The sequence below is a fragment of the Capsicum annuum genome, chromosome 3 (assembly GCF_002878395.1).
Source record: "Capsicum annuum cultivar UCD-10X-F1 chromosome 3, UCD10Xv1.1, whole genome shotgun sequence".
NCBI lineage: Eukaryota > Viridiplantae > Streptophyta > Magnoliopsida > Solanales > Solanaceae > Capsicum > Capsicum annuum.
In genome coordinates this window covers 157,213,377-157,236,211 of record NC_061113.1, presented here as the reverse complement: position 1 = coordinate 157,236,211, position 22,835 = coordinate 157,213,377, and the positions used below count along the sequence as shown (strand labels likewise).

Here is a 22,835-nt window from a genome sequence, read left to right as displayed (position 1 = left end):
ATAATTTTAGCTAAATCAATTTAGTTATTACTAATAATTGCTTAATTTGAATCAACAGATGACTAACATGTTGCATCAGATGATTCATCTGTTGGAAATTATCAAACAAATAGAAAATCTATTGTAACAGATGGGTCAACTATTAGAAAGCAATTAAAATACTAGGAAACTTAAACGTTTTTAGGAGAACTCAAACATTTGTCCCCTTGATCCTTGTACATTTGATATATGATATATAATTTTTGTCTTCTTTACCTGTTTCATGAAATTTTTCATGTGCTTTACTTATTCGTTGTGCCCCTGTTGAAATTTTTTAAAAAAATTTTAGGTCAAATTTTCTTCGTATATCACTTGTACATTACTTCATAGCTTATTTTGTAAGTAAAATTATGATTTTTGTTGAATTTCTTATTTGGTGTATCTGTTACTACTACAATGGATAGAACCTGCAACATGAATCCAACATATGAGTCATCTATTGCCACAAGTGAGTAATTTATTACAATATATGACTAATCTGTTGTAACAGATGGCCCATATGTTGGATTCAAGTTCGACACTATAAAACGAATCCAACAGATGAGTAATCTGTTGCAACAGATTAGTCATATATGTTGCAACAGATTACTCATTTATTACAATAAATTAGTCAAATATGTTGAAACAGATTACTCATCTGTTCACAAATTAGTCATATATATTGCAACAGATTAGTCATACATGTTGCAACAAATTACTCATTTATTGCAACAGATTAGTCATATATGTTGCAACAGATTAGTCATATATGTTACAACAAATTAGTCATATATGTTGCAACATATTACGAAACTACACAACAGATTAGCCATATATGTTGCAACAGATTACTAATCTGCGCAACATATTAGTCATATATGTTGCAACAGATTACTACTTTGTGCAACAAATTAGTCATATATGTCGCAACAGATTACTCATCTAATGGATTCACTTTATGTGTTTATCCATTGTTAAAAAATAGCAGTAGCAGATACATCCAGATGAGAAATTCAACTAAAAAATAACAAACATTTAAAAAAATAACACACCAACAAATCAAGTTCCTCGTTTTCGTCATAACTTAAAAGCCATAATTTTTTACCTGTGAAAATCGAAAAGAAATGATGAAGAACTCGTAGTTATTGTCGCTGGAGAATGTTATCACGTCGACCGACGGTTGAAAGTAAAAAAGGAACAGGCAAGAACTCAAAATTATTTGTTGTCAGAGGTTGAAGTTGCACAAGATTGAAGGGAGAAATTTGGAAAGTTGTTGGTTGAGAGAAGTTAGAGAGAGAAACTATCGAGAGAAAGAGAGAAGAGAGATTGATTTACAGAGAGAGGGAAGTTTTGTGAGTATGGGTTAATTTGTATTTTTTAAAAGATTAAAAAGTTTGAAAAATATTAATCAAGTCCACAATTAACCTAATCAAGTTTTTTATTTATGTTTGACCATTTAAGTTGGTCAATGTCACCAATCCTTTATTCAAGACTTAAAAGACACCTTTCCTTCAATTTTCTCGAGTAACTCTGAATTATCATATTCATATTTAATTACACTTTATATCAAAAAAAATATATTTTATTTTTTAATTTCATACTTTATAATATAACTTTCACACAATAATTCAATTTTTATATGCCTTTATTATTACTTAACTAATATACACGTGCAACGCACGTACATTGGACTAGTATATATATGTATATATATATATATGCACACACATACACACACATATATATATTCTTATTGGGTTATCGGCTTACCCAATAAGAAAAAATTAAACCGAACCAATAATTCAATAATTTTTTCTTATAAAATTATTAAAAAAATGTTAACCAAATAACCCAATAATAATAAATCAATGACATTTTTATCGGTTCGATTTATCGGTCGGTTAAATTTTTGCATATCCCTAGTGGTGGGGAGCGAGAAGGGTGGGTGAGGTTGAGGTAAGAAAATTTTTTGACATGCTTTTAAAAAATAAATTATTTTAAAAAATAAAATAGGGATAGTGGGGTCGGGGTAGGGGTGAGATAAGAATAAATTTTAAAATTTTCTAACAAAGAAATTTAAAAAATAAAAAATAACTTATTGAGGTGTAGGGGTGGCCGGGGGTTGGGGTGGTTGATGGGTGGAGGTCGGGATATGAGGTCGAGTTAAATAATATAGAATAAAAAGTAAAATAATATTATTGATGAATGAAGGTCGGGATATGAGGTCGAATTAAATAATATAGAACAAAGACTAAAATAATATTATATACATCCTCCGCCTCATTTTATGTATCGTTATTTGATCGGACACGGAATTTAAGAAATAAGGGAAAACTTAGTAATGTTTACCAAATTGTTTTTTAGCAAAAAATGTGCTACTATCTTTTTTTAATTAAATGGGATTAATAAAAGTAAAAGTGAAATTGTGTATTTAAATAATTATCAAATAAAAAAAAATAATTTTTAGGACGAATCAAAAAAAAAATAATGACACATAAAATGAGATAAAGGGAGTAATATTAAGTAAGAACCTAATTAAAAAAACAGAATAACTAAATTATTGGATACTATCAAATTAACTGTTAGATAAAGTGAGCATTTTCATAATTATCAAATCATAAAACTAGATAATACGACATTATATATTTTAAAAAATAATCAAAAACAAACATAATTCTCTTTTAATCATATACCATATCATCACAAAAAACACCATCCAAACAATGTGTAAGAAAAAATTCTCCAAGATTGGAAAGAAACAGTTGTCAGTGTGTTTTCAGACCATTCCCCTTTCCTCATCAGAAAATTTTTCTCTGTTCATTTTCCGGCAGTCCTTTGCTTTTTCAGGATAAGATGAAAAAGTTGAAATATCTACAGTGTGAGGCACGTAAGTTTTCCCTCTCTACTGGTGAGTCACATCTCTTTCACTCATCACGCAAACTTCGCCAATATTACCAACTATCTGTTTCACTCTAGCCATTTCTTTGGAAAAATTCTGGGTACTGCATTTTAAAGCTTTTTTACTCTTTGGGTTCTCGTTTTCTTCAAGTTTAGAAATACCCATTTTAGGATCTTCAACTTTTGGATTTATCTTATGCCTAAAGTGATTAGTTTTTCAATTTTGCCCTAAATTTGGGATGCAAAGATTCATTTTTTTTCCGTAGAAACTAGAAAAATCTCTCTTGCATGTGCACTTATTAGATATGTTCTTTTATCTTTCTTTATTAGTGATTTTCTATCTTGCCTAAATTGCTCTTTTTTCGCTTAGAAAATTTGGGATATATATGTTGGTATATGTGTGTGCGGACACACGGTTTCTTTGCAGCGCGTATTTTGTCAAAGGCATTTATGTTTTCAAGTCTATGCGTCTATATTGACTTTTAATATTTTGTTTAATTAATTTTTGGTTAGGCTTTCAACTTGGGATGCTTGCAAAACATTTTTTAGTCGTCACTCTAAATCACAGGAAAGTGATTGAATATGCATAAGGGTCAATATATTGATCAAAATAGTGTCCCATTTGAAGTTTTGAGCCAGAATTTCAATCCAAAGCTACTTAATTTTCTTTGTTTACTGTTATCTTATGATCCATCTGTAGGTCATAAGCTTTTAAATTCAATCATAAGCTGTGGATCTTTTGTTTTCTCACATGGCAAATTTCTTATAGGAAAGCATTTGCTGTTTCAAGAAAGTGTCAGCAGGCAGTATTCATTGACAGCTTCGTCCAACTGATGTGGTCTGGATGTCCTTTCTGAGGTACCAAACTCTCAATACTTCCCTTCTCCTTCAATTGTATCTGCATTATTTTCCCACCTTTTGTTTATCTTTTTGGTGCAACCTGGAATCTATTGTTAGTTTTTGTGTTTTAACAGTTTTTACCTGGTTTTGTTTTCTTATTTTCCGTAGTCATTTTTGCGGCTGGAGTATTACTTGATACTATACCTTTACAGTTGCTAAATTACTGATATAAGTTAATAGCCCAATATCAATTTCTTGCTCATCGTTATCCAGTGGAATGGCTGAACATATTTTATGTTAATATGCAGAGCTTCTTCCCCAAGTAGTAACAGATATGGGTAGAGGAGACAGAATAGCCTCTTATTCTAATTTGTTGCTTTCTATCTCTATCGGGTCCTGGTTTCTTTCAGTAGTCAGTTCACAAATTCCTTTGGGTTCCAAACTAACAGTAGAAGAGAACAATTATTGGTTCTCAACCAACAGGGACTATGCAATTGGATTCTTGAACTTCTCTGACCAGTATAGCTTTGGTGTCCGTTTTAATGCAATTTATATACCTAGCAGTGAACAAACAGCCATTTGGACTGCAGGGTGGAATGTTAAAGTTAGTAGCAAAGCATATTTTGAGCTTTCTCCAACTGGGGAAATGATATTGTTTGATCCAGCAAAGGGAAAAACTGTTTGGCAAAGCAAAACTGGCAATGCATCTGTTGAATCAGCTGTTCTTCTTGATGATGGAAACTTTGTCCTGTTAAATAGGAATAAGAGTGCTGTTTGGCAGAGTTTCGAAAGTCCATCTGACACAATGCTTTCTGGCCAGATTTTATCTGTTGGCCAGTCTCTTCGAGCTTCTAGCAGGGGTTCGTTAACAAGTTATTACAGTCTTCATATGAATGTTTCTGGTGAAATGCAGCTTAGGTGGGAGACTAGTGTCATTTACTGGAGTGTTGGAGGTCCTCATTCTGCTAAGCAAGCCATTCTTGGCTCTGATGGAATCCTCCGACTACTTGATCAGAGATCGCAAGCTGTTTGGTCTGTCTATGGTGAGGACCACAACGATTCTGATGTGAAGTTTCGGTTCTTGAGACTAGATTTTGATGGTAATCTTCGGATATACTCATGGGAAAATAATGCAACTTCATGGAGAACAGTTTGGCAAGCTATAATTAATCAGTGTGATGTCTTTGCAACCTGTGCTAACAATGGTATATGCATCTTTAATGCATCTGACTCTTATTTTTGTCAGTGTCCATTTAGATCCACAATAGACTCAAAATCTGAATGTCTAATTCCATACAAACCTAGTTGTGAATCTGGTTCATCCATGAACCGCTATGATCATGTGTACTTGTATGGGATATACCCACCAAACAAAACAGTTGTGCAAACCAGTTTGCATCAGTGTAGAAGTCTGTGTCAGAAAGATCCATCCTGCCATGCCGCATCCTTTGTCAACAATGGCACTGCACAATGTCACATTATGAACTCCCAGTATGTTGGCGGTCAATCAGATCCTTCTTTGGGTTCCGTTACTTTTGTCAAGACTTGTTTAGACCCAATTGCTGTTTTACCTGCACCTGTATCTGCTCTGAGAAAGGTATCACAGAAAATCTGTGTTGCTTGTCTGTTAGAAGTTGCTGCTGCGTCAATTGTTGTGTTTCTCATGCTTCAATTCGGGATTGGAGTTTACCTTTTCAGGAGAAGGAAACATATGATGCAGAAATCTGCTTCACCTCATATAGTGCCTAATGCTACTGGCTGCATCATGTTTTCTTACTCGGAGATCAAAGATCTGACAGACAATTTTAAGCAACAAATTGGGCAGAATGTGTTCAAAGGTGTACTTCCAGATAACAGGCTTGTTGCAGTTAAAGATCTCAATGCCTCTATAGAAGAGAGGAGGTTCCGGACTGCAGTCCTCAAAATAGGAAGCATATACCACAAAAATCTTTTGAGGCTGGACGGTTATTGCTGTGAGTCCGGCCGTAGGTTATTGGTTTATGAGCTCGCAAAATATGGTTCGGTTGACAAATGTTTAGAAGAACCTAGAATGTGCAAGAGATTGACGTGGAGAAAAAGAATCGATATATGTTTGTCAGTGGCAAGGGCCGTATCTTACTTGCATACAGGGTGTAGGGAGTTTGTTAGTCATGGAAATCTTAAATGTGAAAATGTGGTCTTAGATGATGAATTAGAGGCTAAAGTTAGTGAATTTGGGCTGAGGACAATTAAAGCTGAGGCCTCCAGTAGCGGGGGTCTGGCGGAGGCAGATGTAAGAGATTTTGGCAAAATGATGGTGGTATTAATAACCGGATGGCGAAATGCTGATGAGGCTTGTTATTGGGCATATGAAAAATGGGTCAAAGCTGAAAAGGAAATGGCCATGGATCAGCGAATTGTCGGTGGAGTCGATTTGCAAGAGCTAGAACGTGCATTAAGAATTGCATTTTGGTGCTTACAAGGTGATGAACGTATGAGGCCATCAATAGGAGAGGTAGTCAAGGTACTAGAGGGAAATCTGACTGTCGATCCTCCACCACCTCCTTTTGCTCATAATCAACAGCGGTCACCTTAAGACGAATCACCATGTGAATCATATTCAGAACTGTAAAAGTTCTAATTCGTATATTTTATTCCCGTTCAGTCCTCAGTTTCTGTACAGAACTGACTATCAGGCACCTACAACTAGGCACAATGTAGAATGCCTAGTTTTCAAGACGAGCATCCTCACTCTGCCTCTTCTAAAACTGTAACATTGGTATGTAACCGTCCAAGTGCAATTTTTGTCTTAGAGAATCCTGATTCAGAAATCCAGGTTTCTTTTTAAAGTTTTTGATTCTGTTCAGGTTTATTATAGCTGCTTATCACATGTTTTCACAGTTGGACATTTTCTTGGAGGTGACTAAACTTCCATAAATCTGCCCAAAATGTCTCCTTGGTTTGTGCCATCAATTGGCTCTGGCCTTTTTATTAGTCAGTGTAGGGGTGGACATTCGGTTTGTTCGATTTGGTTGTTTAATATCGGTTCGATTTTTTGATTTCGGATTGATGAAAATGACAAACGTAACTAAACCAAAATAAATTCGATTTGGTTTGGTTTCTACAAATTCGGTTCGATTATTTCGGATTTTTATTTCGGTTTTGAAGATTAAAGTAGTGAGCCTTTGTCATGACTAGGCATTTAAAATTGGTGATTTTTCTAGAAAAAATGATTTTTTTCCAAACCTATTTTTCATTCCCAAATATAAATCACTCAACACGTATGAAATGAAATGAAATAACCATAAGTTTAACATAATATATAATTGCAGCCGGAAACTTGACACTCGTCTCGTCTCCTCGAAGTGCCGCTGAAAGCCTGAAACATCTCAACAACCAGTGTTGAAATGAACACTTAGGGTTAGGGACGTAACTCATAAGACGTTTGGCGATTTCAATTACTTATTATATATTATATTTATACTGAATATATATATATATATATATAATTTTGATTTTTCGGATTAATCAAAAAATTTTTTCAAGAAAACCAAAAGTCGAACTGTTTAAATTCGAAAACGGAAACCAAAATTAAATTTCTATTTGATGCTTTGATTTTTCTGATTTGAACCAAATAATGTCCAGTCCTATTTGATGCTTTGATTTTTCTGATTTGAGCCAAATAATGTCCAGTCCTAAGTGTCCAAGAGGTGGCGGATGAGGTTTCAATATGGAGATCTCTATGCTGAAATGGAAGTTTGCCTTTTTATTTTTTTATTTTTTAAAGAAGTGGAGTCCATGTTATGCACACTTCGATCATTTCACGGAATTCTTGCTGTCGGGGGCGGACCTACATTAGTTCCCTTCGCTGAATTTATTTTTCTTTATACATTTATTAATTTTTTGAAAATATGTATGTATGAATAAAATGAGCCCGTTTAACTGAATGAAGAGGCGTAGCTCTGGTATTTGCAGGGTCAACAAAAAAGGAGCTCGTTGAATCGAGCTTGTCATGGGCAACGTTTTTATGCTGTACTTTGGTAGACTTTTAAGTAAGTCATTAGCTGTGGGTCAAGACTCCACATTAATTATAGTGCTACTAAGATTAGTAGTGAGCGAGATATTACTAATATTTTTAAATGTTCAGTTTTCTTTTAAGTTTATTATTTATTATTATTTGAAATTGATTTAAATTGCTAATAATAATTTAGGTTATATGTTTATAACTTGTTATCATGCTTAGTTTATGAATTTTGTAGTATGACAACAGAAAAAGCAGAATAAAATAAAGAAAAAGATATAAATAGAAATTTAATGTTAAAACTAACAATATTTAATATGTGCTATATAGATGAGTATACGTGTGCATTTAAAAAATATTATTATAAAGAAACATATAATATAAAAGAAAGTAAAGAAATAAGAAGATTATATTTTAGTAAATTACCTGAACCATTTAGTTTAAAAATAATAAAGAGTTGGGATGAAGCAAAAATAGTAGATATCCTAGGAGCAAGAATAAAATTTTTACAATAATGGTATAGAAATCTATGTGAAAAATATAGAGAAGAAATACAAATGGAAAAAACATTAATAAGAAATTTAGCATGTTGCAAAGATAAAATAGCACCTCAAGTTGGATTGAAGAAAGATATTTTAAGAAAAAAAAGACATAAAAAATATAAGAAATCAAAATATAAGTATAAGAAATCAAGAAAAAGATATTATGTAAAATATTATAAACATAAAAGACCATATAGGAAAAAGAAATCTATAAAAGAATGTACTTGTTATAATTGTGAAAAACTAGGACATTTAGCTAGAGATTGTAAAATGCCTAAAAATTCAAAAAAGAAACAAATATCAGAAATAAAAATAGAAAATACAAAATACATGCAAATAGATTATATAGATTATGAATTAGAAAGTGAAGATAGTACATATGAAATTTCGGAGAATGAAACAGATAATGAAATAAATAGTGAATTAGATGAATCAAATAACTGAAGAAGATATAAAAATGAACCAAATAACTAAAGAAGATATAAAAATAATAACAAAGGAAGAATATTTAAATGAAGAAGGAATAGATCAAAAAATAATATTTGATAATAATATATTTGACGAAATAAAAGGAAAAGAGTTAGACCTAAGTGTAGAAAAAATATTTAAGATACCAACAATGAAAAATATATTTAGTAGAAAAAAGGAAGAATACTACGTAGTAAGCCAAAAAGAACATGTAATAGACGGTAGATATGCAAAAGGAAGAGCTAGTATACCACTAGTAACAAAAAGAATAATTAATAAAGAAATAAACGACATAAAAAGTAAAGACCCAATAAAAGCATGTTTTAGAGAAGGAATAGATACATCAATAGAATTATATTTAGCAGATAATAGAATTATAAAACCTATAGAAAAAAGTATAATAACTGCTATAAAAGGAAATTTAATATACCAAAAATTTAAATTTATAATAAGTGCGAATTATTCAGTAGCAATAACAGATAAAAATATAGATAAATCATTAGTATTATATTGAAAAATATCAGGAATAGAACTAACCCCAGGAAGTAAAATATTTACAGCAAGATGTAAAAATCTATATGTATTAACAACAAAACATAAAATAACAGAAAAAAATAAAATTAATAAAATACAAATAGAAAGTCCTTTTGAACAATTCGTAAAAACAATTGATAATAATGATTATAGTTACAAAAATATAGACATAGAAGAAGATTTAGAAATAATAAATGATAGAATAAGTACATAAAAAAAATAGCTCATGAAAATCAGAATCATCAAACTCATAAAAAAGAACAAGTTATGAAACAACTTCAACAGTTAATTTAAATCAATATTACATAACAGGAACAATAAATGAAAAAGAATATTTAATACTCTTAAACACAGGACAAGAAGAAAATTATATAGCAAAATATCTAGTAAAAAGTGAAGAAATAAAATCTAATAGTAATATATGCCCAGATCTACCAAGGAGTCTAATAAACATTAAGGATACGACAAAAAAAGAAATAATAATAGGAGTTAGAAAAAAAAATAGAATTTGAAATAAAGGAAGAAATGCAAAAAACAGACATAATATTAGGAATAAAATGGTTAGAACAAATAAAACCATACAATATAGAACATACACAATTATCTTTAACATATAATAAAGAAAAATTATTCAAAATAATAGTAGAAGGATATTATAATAGGTATTATACACGTATGATAGATACAGGAGCAGAAACAAATTTATGTAGATACAACTGTTTACCAGAAGATAAATAGTATAAGCTAAAAGTACCAATAGTAGTCAAAGGATTTAATAATGAAGGAAACTTAATTACATATAAAGTTAAGAATGTAAAAATACAGATATGGGATAAAATAATAACAATAGAAGAAATCTATAATTATGAACTAACATCAAAAGATATGCTTTTAGGAATGCCATTTTAGATAAATTATACCCACATATAATAACTAAAACCGATTGGTGGTTTACAACACCATGTAAATAAAAAGTAAGAGCAAAAAGAGTTATTAATAAAATAAGAAAGAAAACTGATTGGATAAAAGGAAGTGAAAATATTACACAAAAGTTAGAAAATATAAAAAATACAGAAGACACAGTAGAACTAGTTGTATTTTCGATAAATAAAAAAATAATAACTATATTTTCAATAGATAAGGTAGAAATAATAAAGAAAAGATTAAGACAATTATATAGTGAAAATCCATTAAAAAGATGGGAAAAAACATAAAACTACTATAAAAATTGAATTAATAGATAAAAATAGCACAATAACTCAAAAACCATTAACATATAATTTTGACGATTTAAAAGAATTTAAAATGCATATAGATGAATTATTAGAAAAAATATATATATAAAAAAGTAATATTAAATACAATAGTCCAACATTTATAGTAAATAAACATAGTGAACAAAAAAGAGGAAAAAATAGAATGGTTGTTGACTATAGAAATTTAAATGCAAAAACTATGACATACAATTATCCAATACCAAATAAGATATTAAAAATAAGACAAATACAAGGATATAATTACTTTAGTAAATTTGACTGTAAATCAAAATTTTACCACTTAAAGTTAGATGAAGATTCTAAGGAATTAACCGCATTTACGGTACCACAAGGATTTTATGAATAGAACGTATTACCATTTGGATATAAAAATGCACCAGGTAGATTTCAACACTTTATGGATAGTTATATTACCTAATTGTATAGTATACATAGATGATATACTACTATACACAAAACTAAAGAGGAATATTTAAAATTATTAGAACAATTTACAGATATAATAGAAAAATCGGGAATAAGTTTAAGTAAAAAGAAAGCCGAAATTATGTAAAACCAGATAGAGTTTTTAGAAATACAAATAAATAAAAGTGGAGTAAAAATTCAACAACATATAGTACAAAAAATAATAAATTCAAAATAAGAATTAGATACAAAAAAGAAATTACAATCATTTTTGGGATTAGTAAACCAAGTAAGAGAATATATACCAATATCAGCAGAAAACCTAAAGCCTTTACAGAAAAAATTAAAAAAGGATGTAGAATATAATTACAGCGAAAAAGATAAAAAAACAAGTTCGGAAAATAAAAATACTTATAAAGAATTACCAAAATTACAATTCCTAGATGAAAAGAAAAAATTTACATATATTAGTAAAAGCAAACGTAAGTGAATATAGTTATGGAGGAGTACTTAAATATAGATATGAAGAAAACTTAGAACACCATTGTAGATACTACTTAGGTACATTTAATGAAACAAAAATAAAATGAGAAATAAATAGAAAAGAATTATATTCATTATATAAATGTTTATTAGCATTTGAACCATATATTGTATATAACAAATTTATTGTGAGAACAGATAATACCCAGGTTCGATGGTGGTTGACAAAAAAAATACAAAACTCAGTTACGACAAAGAAAATTCAGAGATTAGTATTGAATATATTAAATTTTACATTTATGATTGAATTAATCAAGACTGACAAGAATATTATTGCAGATTACATATCAAGACAAAGCTACTCAAACTGATTTACCAATGGAAGAAGCTGATGTTAAAGATACCCAAACAGACTTAATATTACAAGTCTTTGAACAAATGAAGTTATTACAGGAACGAGTTATCACATTAACTACTAAAGTTACAGATTTAAAAGTGCAGGTTGAGCACTATAAAAAATAAGAAAAAATTATTAGCAAAGATATTGTGCAGGAAGAGCACATTAAAAAACTAGACCTAGAAGGTGACGATGAGAAACACCTAAAAACTCAAATTACTAACGAAATTACAGTTACAGCTGCAGGCGCAGGAGATGTATCCAAAGGAAAGAATATAGTCACTCAAAATAAAACTGAACCACCAAAGAAAAAGAATTATAACCTCAACCAGATATTCTCAAAACCATATACACCAAATATACAAAAATCAGAGTCATCTATATCTCCCCAGATACACACATATTCCGAATCATTCAATCAACAAAAGCAAACTTATAACTATATCACTCGTACATATATTGATAATATTTATACTTTACAAAAATTGTTAAATACAAAACCTATCCAGAGGAAAGATTTAGCAAAACAACACCAAGGATATATTACACAAAAATGTCAGAGCTATAACAAATTTATTGCTTTGCCTGGCACCAGTGCAAACTTAATTACTTCATGTTACTATTATGGACTATTATCTATAGTCTACACAACTATTGGAGAAGAGTTAACAGGAATTCCAGATATTTACAAAGGATTTATGGATTATAAGAGGATTATGAAGGGACAGTTATTCTATGTCCGTTTCTACTCAGCACCGGCAGAAATATTGTTTGATGAAATAAAACAGACAATTACTGTTGTCAAGATAGGAATGACATGAGATTATATAATCCCTGAAGAAATATGTGAACAAGAAGAGATAACCAAAAATTAGATACCGAACTTCTACCGAAACAAGAGAGTTATTGGACTTAGCAGTATATTGACTGAGTTAACAAATAATTATATAAATCAAAACTTAGTTTGGATTTATTATAACAGAAATCAATTATTGGTTTACTCTACTTGTAAAATTATTAGAGAAAATGACAGAGAAGAGATAAAAAAAATAGGTCATGCCGATCCTAAAATCAGAAGAGTTACCAATCACAAAATCTATTACGAAAGGAGTTATTTCAGAAGAAGATATGGATCAATTCTGTAAACAAGTTGGCCAAAGATACGATGACCACATATGCAGCAGATGTAGTGGCAGACACAACTTTATTCCAGAGGTAATGTTACAATAACAAGAAGATAAAAAAAGCAGCAGATACGACAAGAAGAAGATAGAGACAACAACGGAAGAAAACCAACTACGGATGGAGAAAGAAAGAGTCATCAAAAAGCAATTAAAAACGACATATGGAAAATAAGATAGCTTTTACGTAAATTATTATGTAGTAGTTTTAGCCTTTTTAACTTTTCTTATCATTTATTAGTCTTTTTTGGCAAGTAGTGCCATTATTAGTTTAGAATTTCGTAAAAGTAGCTTTAGGACTTTACAGAGATATTTTTTTATACTTTTGTAGAATAGATGACAGTTGTAAAGTAAAATAGTATATGCGTTTTCATTCTTAGATTATAAATAGACGAGCATCCGCTCAGATAAAGGGCAAGTCTTCATGAGTTGAAGCAAAACCCTCTCTTGTACATAAAACTTTTGAATTATTTAATAAAAATAGGTATATTTCCAAAGAAAAGCTATGAATTATCAAATAACTATGAAAAATCTAGAATTATCAGATTTACCAGAACAAGTATTTATATTGGTAATCATGAATAGCTAAATTCATAAATTCTTGACAATCATGATATGATAAAATAAGTTCATGTTAATTACTTTATAGTAGAATTATTTGAAAAATAGCATGTTAAGAAGTTTATTAACAAAGTGGAAAGGAGAAAAATCCCTAAGAACTATGTCATCCTAAAGGTGAAACTGGTGAGGCAAGAAAGCCGTGATAGGGGAGTAGTCCGAGTAGAGGCGCTATTTAAGGGAAAAGTATCCAGATTACCATGCTAATAGTGACCGAAGAACATGTTATTTAAGAATAATCTAGTATATAGTAAACTAAAGTGATCATATTTTGTTATGTGTATGATTGAAGGAAATATTTTGAAAAAAGCATGATATGAAAAATGAATACTTATTTATATGACGAAATGATAGATAAATTTAAAATGCTTGTTTTGTATATACTTAAGGATATAGAAATTGTAGATATAAGAAAAATCATATTGGAAAAAATATTTGATAAATATTTTATGACTAGAATAAATTACATACCACACCTACCTACCTAATCTTACAAATACTTATATACCAAACCTACACATCAATCATGATAAATTATGTATATTTAGAATATTGGAAAATGGATATGAAAAATATACAATTAGTAGAAAAACTAATGGAAACCAATCTAGAAAAATATATGAGAACTAAGGATATAAAATATATAGAATTCCTTAATGAAAATATACAAGAATTATTAAGATTAAAACAAACGACTAATAAATACTATGATAAAGCATTTAATTACTAGAATCCAATTCCAAGTTATCCAAGTTATTCGAAGAAACCTAAGCATAATATAAATAATATGACAAGTTATATATCTGATGAAACTAAAATACTTGTTTTATATATCATAAAAGACTTAGAATTAGAAGACAAAAGAAAATAATATGGAAAAAAATATTTGATTTTGAAGATGAGTTACTAAGTACTAATTGGATAGAAGATGATTAGAAAATATAGATTTCTATGGTAGAAATAATTCAGATAGTTATTATTCAGATGGATATTATACAGATTAAGAATGCTAGAATATATTCAAAGAGTTAGAGAAAAACAAAGTTGGCTATACAAAGAAATTAATTATAGAAACTAGCTTAGAAGAGGAACAAAATAATTAAAAGAAAGATTAATTTGGATTGATAAAACCATAAAAAAACTAAAAATAAAAGACAATTTAGAATATGATTTAGACATAGAATTATTCATAAACAAAAAAGACAGGATAATTAACGAAATAGATAACCTAGAATTTAATATCAGATATAGCATAATTAGAATAAATTATTACAAAGAAATTTGCAGTATTACAACTACTTTAGGATAAAATGATAGACTATGAGTATTTAAAATATTGGAGACAAGATATGGAAGAAATAAGAGCAACAGAGATACTTATGAAAGAGAATTTAATTGAATATTTTAGAACAAAAGATATAATATTTAGAATACCTTTAAAATAATATACAAGAATTAGAAAGACTAAGAGAAAAAACTAAAGAATATTACAGTAAACCATTTAATCAAATACCATCTAATCATTCCCCAAGATATGAACATTAATAAAATTAAAATGTTTAGAGAAGTTAAGAAATATCCGCGCACAAATAAAAATAGCTCTAATGGAACTATTTTTATTTGTGTGTGGATATTTCTTAACTTTTCTAAACATTTTTATTTTTATTTATGTTCATATCTTGGGGGGTGATTGGATGGTATTTGATTAAATGCTTTATTGTAATATTCTTTAGTTTTTTTCTCTTAGTCTTTGTAATTCTCGTATATTATTTTGAAGGTATTCTAAATATTCTATATCTTTTGTTATAAAATATTCAATTAAATTCTCTTTCATAAGTATCTCTGTTGCTTTTATTTCTTCCATATCTTGTCTTCAATATTTTAAACTCATAGTCTATCATTTTATCCTAAAGTAGTTATGATACTGTAAATTTCTTTGTAATAATTTATTCTAATTGTACTATATCTGATATTAAATTCTAGGTTATGTATTTCGTTAATTATCCTGTCTTTTTCATCTATGAATAATTCTATGTCTAAATCATATTCTAAACTGTCTTTTAATTCTAGTTGTTTTATGGTTTTATTTATCCAAATTAATTTTTCTTTCAATTGTTTTCTTCCTTTTCTAAGCTGGTTTCTATAATTAATTTCTTCGTATAGCTAACTTTGTTTTTCTCTAACTCTTTGAATATATTCTAGCATTTTTAATCTGTATAATGTCCATCTGAATAATAACTATCTGAATTATTTTTACCATAGAAATCTATATTTTCTAATTCATCTTCTATCCAATTAGTACTTAGTAACTCATCTTCAAAATCAAATATTTTTTTCCATATTATTTTCTTTATGTCTTCTAATTCTAAGTCTTTTATGATATATAAAATAAGTATCTTAGTTTCATCAGATATATAACTTGTCATATTATTTATATTATGCTTAGGTTTCTACGAATAACTTGGATAACTTGAAATTGGATTCTAGTAATTAAATACTTTATCATAGTATTTATTCGTCGTTTGTTTTAATCTTAATAATTCTTTTATATTTTCATTAAGGAATTCTATATATTTTATATCCTTAGTTATCATATATTTTTCTAGATTGGTTTCCATTAGTTTTTCTACTAATTGTATATTTTTCATATCCATTTTCCAATATTCTAAATATACATAATTTATCATGGTTGATGTGTAGGTTTGGTATGTAAGTATTTGTAAGAGTAGGTAGGTAGGTGTGGTATGTAATTTATTCTAGTCATAAAATATTTATCAAATATTTTTTCCAATATGATTTTTCTTATATCTAAAATTTCTATATCCTTAAGTATATACAAAACAAGTATTTTGAATTTATCTAACATTTCATCAGATAAAAAAGTATTTATTTTTCATATGATGCTTTTTTCAAAATATTTCCTTCAATCATACACATAACAAAATATGATCATTTTAGTTTACTATATACTAAATTATTCTTAAATAACATGTTCTTCGGTCACTATTAACATGGTAATCTGGATACTTTTTCCTTAAACATCGCCTCTACTCTGGCTACTCCCCTATCACGGCTTTCTTGCCTCATCGATTTCACCTTTAGGATGGCATAGTTGTTAGGAATTTTTCTCCTTTTTCACTTTGCTAATAAACTTCTTAAAATGCTATTTTTTGAATAATTCTACTATAAAGTAACTAACATGAACTTATTTTATCATATTATATAAATCCAATTATTTTTTGTAATATACAACGCTGTGTATGTTTTCCTTCCCTTGGTACACCCAATTAGGTTAGTGTGTCTTTATTTGTTTATTTATTTATTTATTTATTTATTTATTATTTTACTAAATTGTTTTCTTGTTTTATTTATGGGTTTCCAATATTGATATATTTTATTGTTATTTATAAGATTAGTACCTAACCTTTTATATTAAAGATATGTGAAAAATTTCACCCATAATTTGTAGTTAAATTTGATATATTTAGGAACTTATTTTATTTTGTCTAATTACTTTACAAAATAAAAAATTGAACACCACCTCACAACAATATTTTCAAAGGTACTAGGAAAATACAAATTTTTATTTTATATTATACACGTGTTCTTTTATTTTAGAATCAAAATATTACTTCAAAATAATTTTTCTACAGGTATTTTGGGAATAGAAAATAAAGGGATAATACCCACGAAAATACCTAAACTTTAACCAAATTTTCAGTGGAGCATATTGAACTTTGCAGGGGTCCTATTACCCCCCTATATTTTTTTAATTGGAATTAATTCCCCTTGAATTTTTTTAAAGTGGAATTAATCCCCCCCCCCCCCCCAAAAAAAAAAACAGTTTTTATGGTGAAAAGAGTGGTACACGCGCTGTTTCTTCTCCATTGTATCACTTTCAATATTTTTTCACCATTACAACCATATTAAATATTCCAAATGATTTCATTGAGTCAATTTCACATTCCAAATCCATTCTTATTCCAAATTCAATTTCAAATATTCCAAAGATTTTCCATTGAAACTTGGAATATTCAATTAGCGAGTTCCATTAATGGAAGATTCAATGAAACTCGCTAATTGAAAACTCTAAGAAAGATTCAATTTTCATTAATGGAATTCGGAAGAGTCGAAAAATTTAATTTCATGTATGAAGACAAAAATACAGACTGTCTATGTATGAAGCTATTCAATCTTCCGTTAATGAAACTCGGAAGATTCAATTTCCATTAATGGAACTCGGAAGATTCAATTAGCGAGTTTTCGAGTTTGAATCTTCCGAATCTTCCATTGAGTTTCAATTAACGAGTTTCATTAATCTTTCAGAATAAAAACTGAAATGAAATCTTCAAGAATTTAATTTCAATTCAACAATGGAGCAACCATTGTTGAAGAAAGAAAGAAAGAAGAAAGAAGAAAGAAGAAAAAAGAGAGAAGAGAGAAGAGAGAAGAGAGAAGAGGGAAGAAAAAGAATGAAAAAATATAAAACTTTAAATTATTATAAAATTAAGGGGCTGTTTGGCAAAGAAAAAAGAGTTTATAACGTTTTTAACACTTTCACGCGCTCAATGTGCGTGAATAACACGCAATGGGCCAAATGACACATATATGCCATTAAAATACGAAAAAAAGTTTGGGGGTAATAGGACCCCCGCAAAATTCAGTAAGCTCAACTGGTAATCTGGTCAAATTTCAGGTATTTTTGTGAGTATTCTCTCAAAAATAAATGATATTTATAGTATTATCATGATTCTTTGTAACTTGAACCTTTGAACAAAATTTTCGATCCTTCATTTGTTAGTTTCTCCACTAACACATGTATCGGGTAGCTTTGACAGATGAAAAAATAATTACTTAGCATTTTGAATTTTCTCAAACACATTAATAACCCCCTAAACATGACATAGAATTTCACTTTTGCAACTAACATGAACATTGTTCACTTTAAACACCTAAATTAGCCTTTATCTTTGTTATTTTGACACCTTTTTGATAATGAGCAACACAAATAGGAAGAGTGTAATTCACTCTCCTATGACACGACAGACAATAAATAAAATAATTGCATATGCCATTTTAAATTTTAAAGAAACTCTTCTCTAACATACTTTGTCTGTTCATTTTATTTTTTACAAAAACAACTCCACCCCACCCCCTTCCATGGATCATCTTCGATCCATTTTCCATTGAAAATGCAGTAAGCTTCCATTATTTCCTCAAGAACTCCTTCAATGGAGGTCAAATGTCACTTCAACTCTATTCTTTAATTAATTTTTCATCTTTGCATGATTTTCTTTATTATATTGTTTTACGATTCTACCATCAAATCTATTCTTTAATTATTTTTTCATATTTACATGTTTTTCTTTATTATATTATTTTCAAAACTCTGCCATCACCTTCTTCTTTATTTTTAACGGGAAAAATGAATATCAAAGTGTAATAAATCAAAGTGAAAATATATGTATATTAGTTAACTACATAAGATATAGTGTTTTTTCCTTCGTATTTCTTTTAATCAATTTGCTAGAGTTTTTATTTTTTCTTTCTACATTAATTAGAATGTACGAATGTTTTCTTCGAGAAATTATTGGAAAAAAATCAATGAAGAAGAGAAGAAAAAAAATTGGTAATTTGAAAAATTAGGGCTAAATTAGAGAATTAGGAATGAGGAAGAAGTTACATATAGGTGAGTATGAGTCAATATTATTGTTGGTGGGACAATCAGAACGTCACATCAATAAAAAAAGGTCTTCAATGTGCTTTTGAAGGGTGTGTTTCACGCGATATGCCAACTGCTCAAAAGGTTTTAAAATGATATAATTAGAAGTTGATATAAGTATTTAAAAGAAATAAAATTTATTTTAAATATCAAAATAAAAATTCGTATGAAGTTTAGAAATATGACAATGCGTCATTCCTTTGAAATTTGTTGCCCTTTAATTTAACTTGTCTTGTTGATGGGTCACACGTGTGGTTGTATATGTTTTCTTTTGACTTTGGCTGGCTGCTCTTTTTTGGCCTCTGAATAGTCATTTTCGCTGAAAATGCATGGTTAATATTCCAACAGTGAACACAGTTTCATTATTTTAATTAGTGAAATAGTTGGTATGAGTAATTAATAATCAATTTAAGTCATCAATAAATTCTTGAACTTGTTTTGAAATTTCATTTAGAACCCTCAACTAACCCCTTATTCTAATAGAAACTACAATATTAATAAATCAATACCTATTAGGTATTTTTCTCACAATTAATAAAAAAAAAGTGTGTGTAATCTACGAATGATGATGTTGCAAATCAACAAATCAAATTAAAACACGTGACACTTAAAATAATTATAAAAATAAATTTTAATATAAAATAAATCCAATCCGCCCCTACCCCCTACCCCCCCCACAAAGAAAAAGAAGAAGAAGAAGTTTCATTTATACGCCTCCCAACCTATCCAATCCCCCTTCTCTTTCTCTAAAAATCACCGGCCCACATAAATGGTGTAAAATTTCAAAATGATGATCAACGATCGACTATAATTGAACAAATCAATATTAAACATAAAAATGGATGAATCATTAGTATCCAAAAAATTGAATTCTCATTTAGTAATCAAGAAAAAAAACTGAATTAGCATAAAGTAAAGTATCTGTTATAAAATAACTAAGAATAAAAAATAAAAATAAAGAGAATAGAGAGAGTAATTGTTATTTTATCTTGAGCAATTCTTGAGGGATTGATTTACAATGAAGGAACCCTTCTATTTATAGGGAAAATTTATTCTAGTCTGAGTAAAAGACAGATGCTTCAAATCCTAATAAATATCAAATAGATCTTGATAGATATTGATAGACATTCACTATAATGTAAATACATTTATAACACTCCCTTTTGAATGTCTAATTGATAGATAATGTGCTTCGTTAAAACCTTACTAGAAAAAATCCAGTAGAAAAATAAACCTAGTGAAGAAAAATGAGTACTCATCTCTAATCATATGCATATAGGTTGCCTCATTAAAGACCTTACAAGAAAAATCCTGTGGGACAAAACCCCATAAGAAAAAAAGAGTACAATGCGTATTAACTCCACTTAATGAGAACATCCTTGAATCTTTGCATTCCGATCTTGTGCACCATCTTCTTGAAAGTTGTAGTTGAAAGAAACTTAGTGAATAAATCAGTGATATTGTCATTCGAATGAATCTCTTGCACGTTAATATCACCATTCATTTGTATATCACGTGTATAGAAAGACTTTAATGAAGTGTGCTTTGTTCTATCTCCTTTTATGAATCCTTCTTTAAGTTGTGTTATGCATGCTGCATTATTTTCATATAAAATCGTGGATACTTTGTCATATTTCAAGTCACATTTTTCTCGAATGAGATGTATCATGGACCTCAACCGTACACATTCTCGGCTAGCTTCATGAATAGCTATTATCTCAACATGGTTTATTGAAGTGGCTAGATAAACTATTTTGTATATCTCCAAGATATGGCAGTATCCCTACATGTGAACATATTGTATATTTGAGATCGAGATTTATATGGGTCAGACAAGTACCCAATATTAGCATGACCAATAAGATTGGGACTGCAATCTTGCTAACAAATTAACTGAAAAAGATATATCAAGCCTTGTAGCAATTGCAAGATACATGAGTGCACCAATTGCACTAAGATATGGTACTTCATAACCAATCCAAATTGATATATTTCTCATTTCAGCAAATAATCTATTGCTTTTGAAAACTCTCCAAGAGTTTCAATGATTTTCATGTTATAAACTTATGTAATATAAGGATTATAAATAAGTTTCCTCAGAAACTTTTATATGCTTCAAACATTTTGAATTGTTACAAAAGTTTTCATATGAATTTTGTCAAGTGACAATATTCACCACTTCATGTGTGATATCTTCAAGTGTGTGGACTAAAAATCAAATAAGTTTTATGCTTACCAAGATGCATTCTTTCATGTCACTTGATAAATATTTCTATGTTAGTATGCTTAAATAAACGTAGAATTCGGATCCTCATAATCTTTCACAATATTGCGCCAATATTATATCAAAGATGTTGATGATATATTATTTCATATCAGTTCACAATGAGACATAACATTTTGAGATCTCATCACTTTATTATTTTCAGGTGCCTGAACCTCTTATAAGGTTTTATGAAGTGTTATGTCGTAGGCTCTTCAAGAGCATATTTTCTTCTTATTATGATTATTTGCTCTTTATCCTTTTCAAGAATTATTTTATTTGGAAGCGAATAGTCTACCACGCTTCATGCATGCGTAGAATTTGTCCTTTAAGAACGCAAAATAGGAGCACTTGTAGCTTAAATATGATACTAAATTTAAGTCAATAGATGCTTCCGGCATTTGACTTGAATTATCTTTTGAATGAGGATCTGATGATAATTCCTAACATATTTCATAGCTACTTCTAATCTCCCCCTTATGTTAGGAAAACTAACATTCATCCTCCATTTTTTTTAAGGAATTCATCTTTGTGCATCATGGTATGTTCATTAATCGTATACCACACATCAAAACTATTAGATGGAATAGTTGGTTTCTGACCTTGAACTAATTGAGAAGGAACAAATAATCATAATTTATTGGTCTAATGCATACAAGTGCTATTGTATGCGATATATCATATTTCAGACCAACACGTGAAGCTTTGTTCTCATTAACAATGATTTATCTATTTATCAAAGGCATTCAATGCTAAACCATCATCATCAAGATGAATCGTCTTGATTACACAATCTGAAAGTTATGCTCTTAACTCAATTTTATTGAGCAAGCAACTTTATGAATGTCAAACTACAGGTTGAAAATAAATGTACATGTGATGATGATGCATCTTTTCAACATATCACATAATAGGTGAACGAGACCATATTCACCTTTTATATTTTTCAGATTTAAGGGATCCAATCCCAAAATTAGTTGGTCCAACCAACTTATCATGAGAACAAACAACATTTAAAATAAGGAAGAATTTTTTAATTCTTCAATATATGTTCAATAGTCAGTATACACATCTTTGAGATGTCGAAATCGTTCATGTCAATTTATGAACTTTTATTCTAGTAAACTCCAAGTTTACCATGACATGTGCTTTTTACGTTCATAAATTTCAGATTTACTATTACATGAAT

General features: G+C 29.1%; 1 protein-coding gene across 6 annotated transcripts; it reads left to right on the top strand.

Moving 5' to 3' along the window:
* Positions 1 to 2,685: 2,685 nt before the first annotated feature.
* On the top strand, positions 2,686 to 6,595 carry LOC107863462 (G-type lectin S-receptor-like serine/threonine-protein kinase SD3-1). 6 transcript variants are annotated; one of them, XM_016709390.2, is made up of 3 exons: positions 2,686 to 2,905; positions 3,686 to 3,774; positions 4,065 to 6,595. In XM_016709390.2, exon 3 carries the CDS (start codon positions 4,091 to 4,093, stop codon positions 6,329 to 6,331), a length of 2,241 nt encoding a protein of 746 aa, XP_016564876.1. In that variant the 5' UTR covers positions 2,686 to 2,905; positions 3,686 to 3,774; positions 4,065 to 4,090; the 3' UTR covers positions 6,332 to 6,595. The 6 variants fall into 6 exon arrangements, with proteins under 6 accessions (XP_016564876.1, XP_016564877.1, XP_047264347.1 ...); XM_016709391.2 differs by having other exon boundaries at positions 2,686 to 3,017; XM_047408391.1 differs by having other exon boundaries at positions 2,687 to 2,905; positions 4,347 to 6,595.
* Positions 6,596 to 22,835: the final 16,240 nt, after the last annotated feature.

What these genes read in the sequence shown, in the direction of transcription:
- LOC107863462 (XM_016709390.2), top strand. Translation starts at nt 4,091, where the DNA reads ATGGGTAGAGGAGACAGAATAGCCTCTTATTCTAATTTGTTGCTTTCT.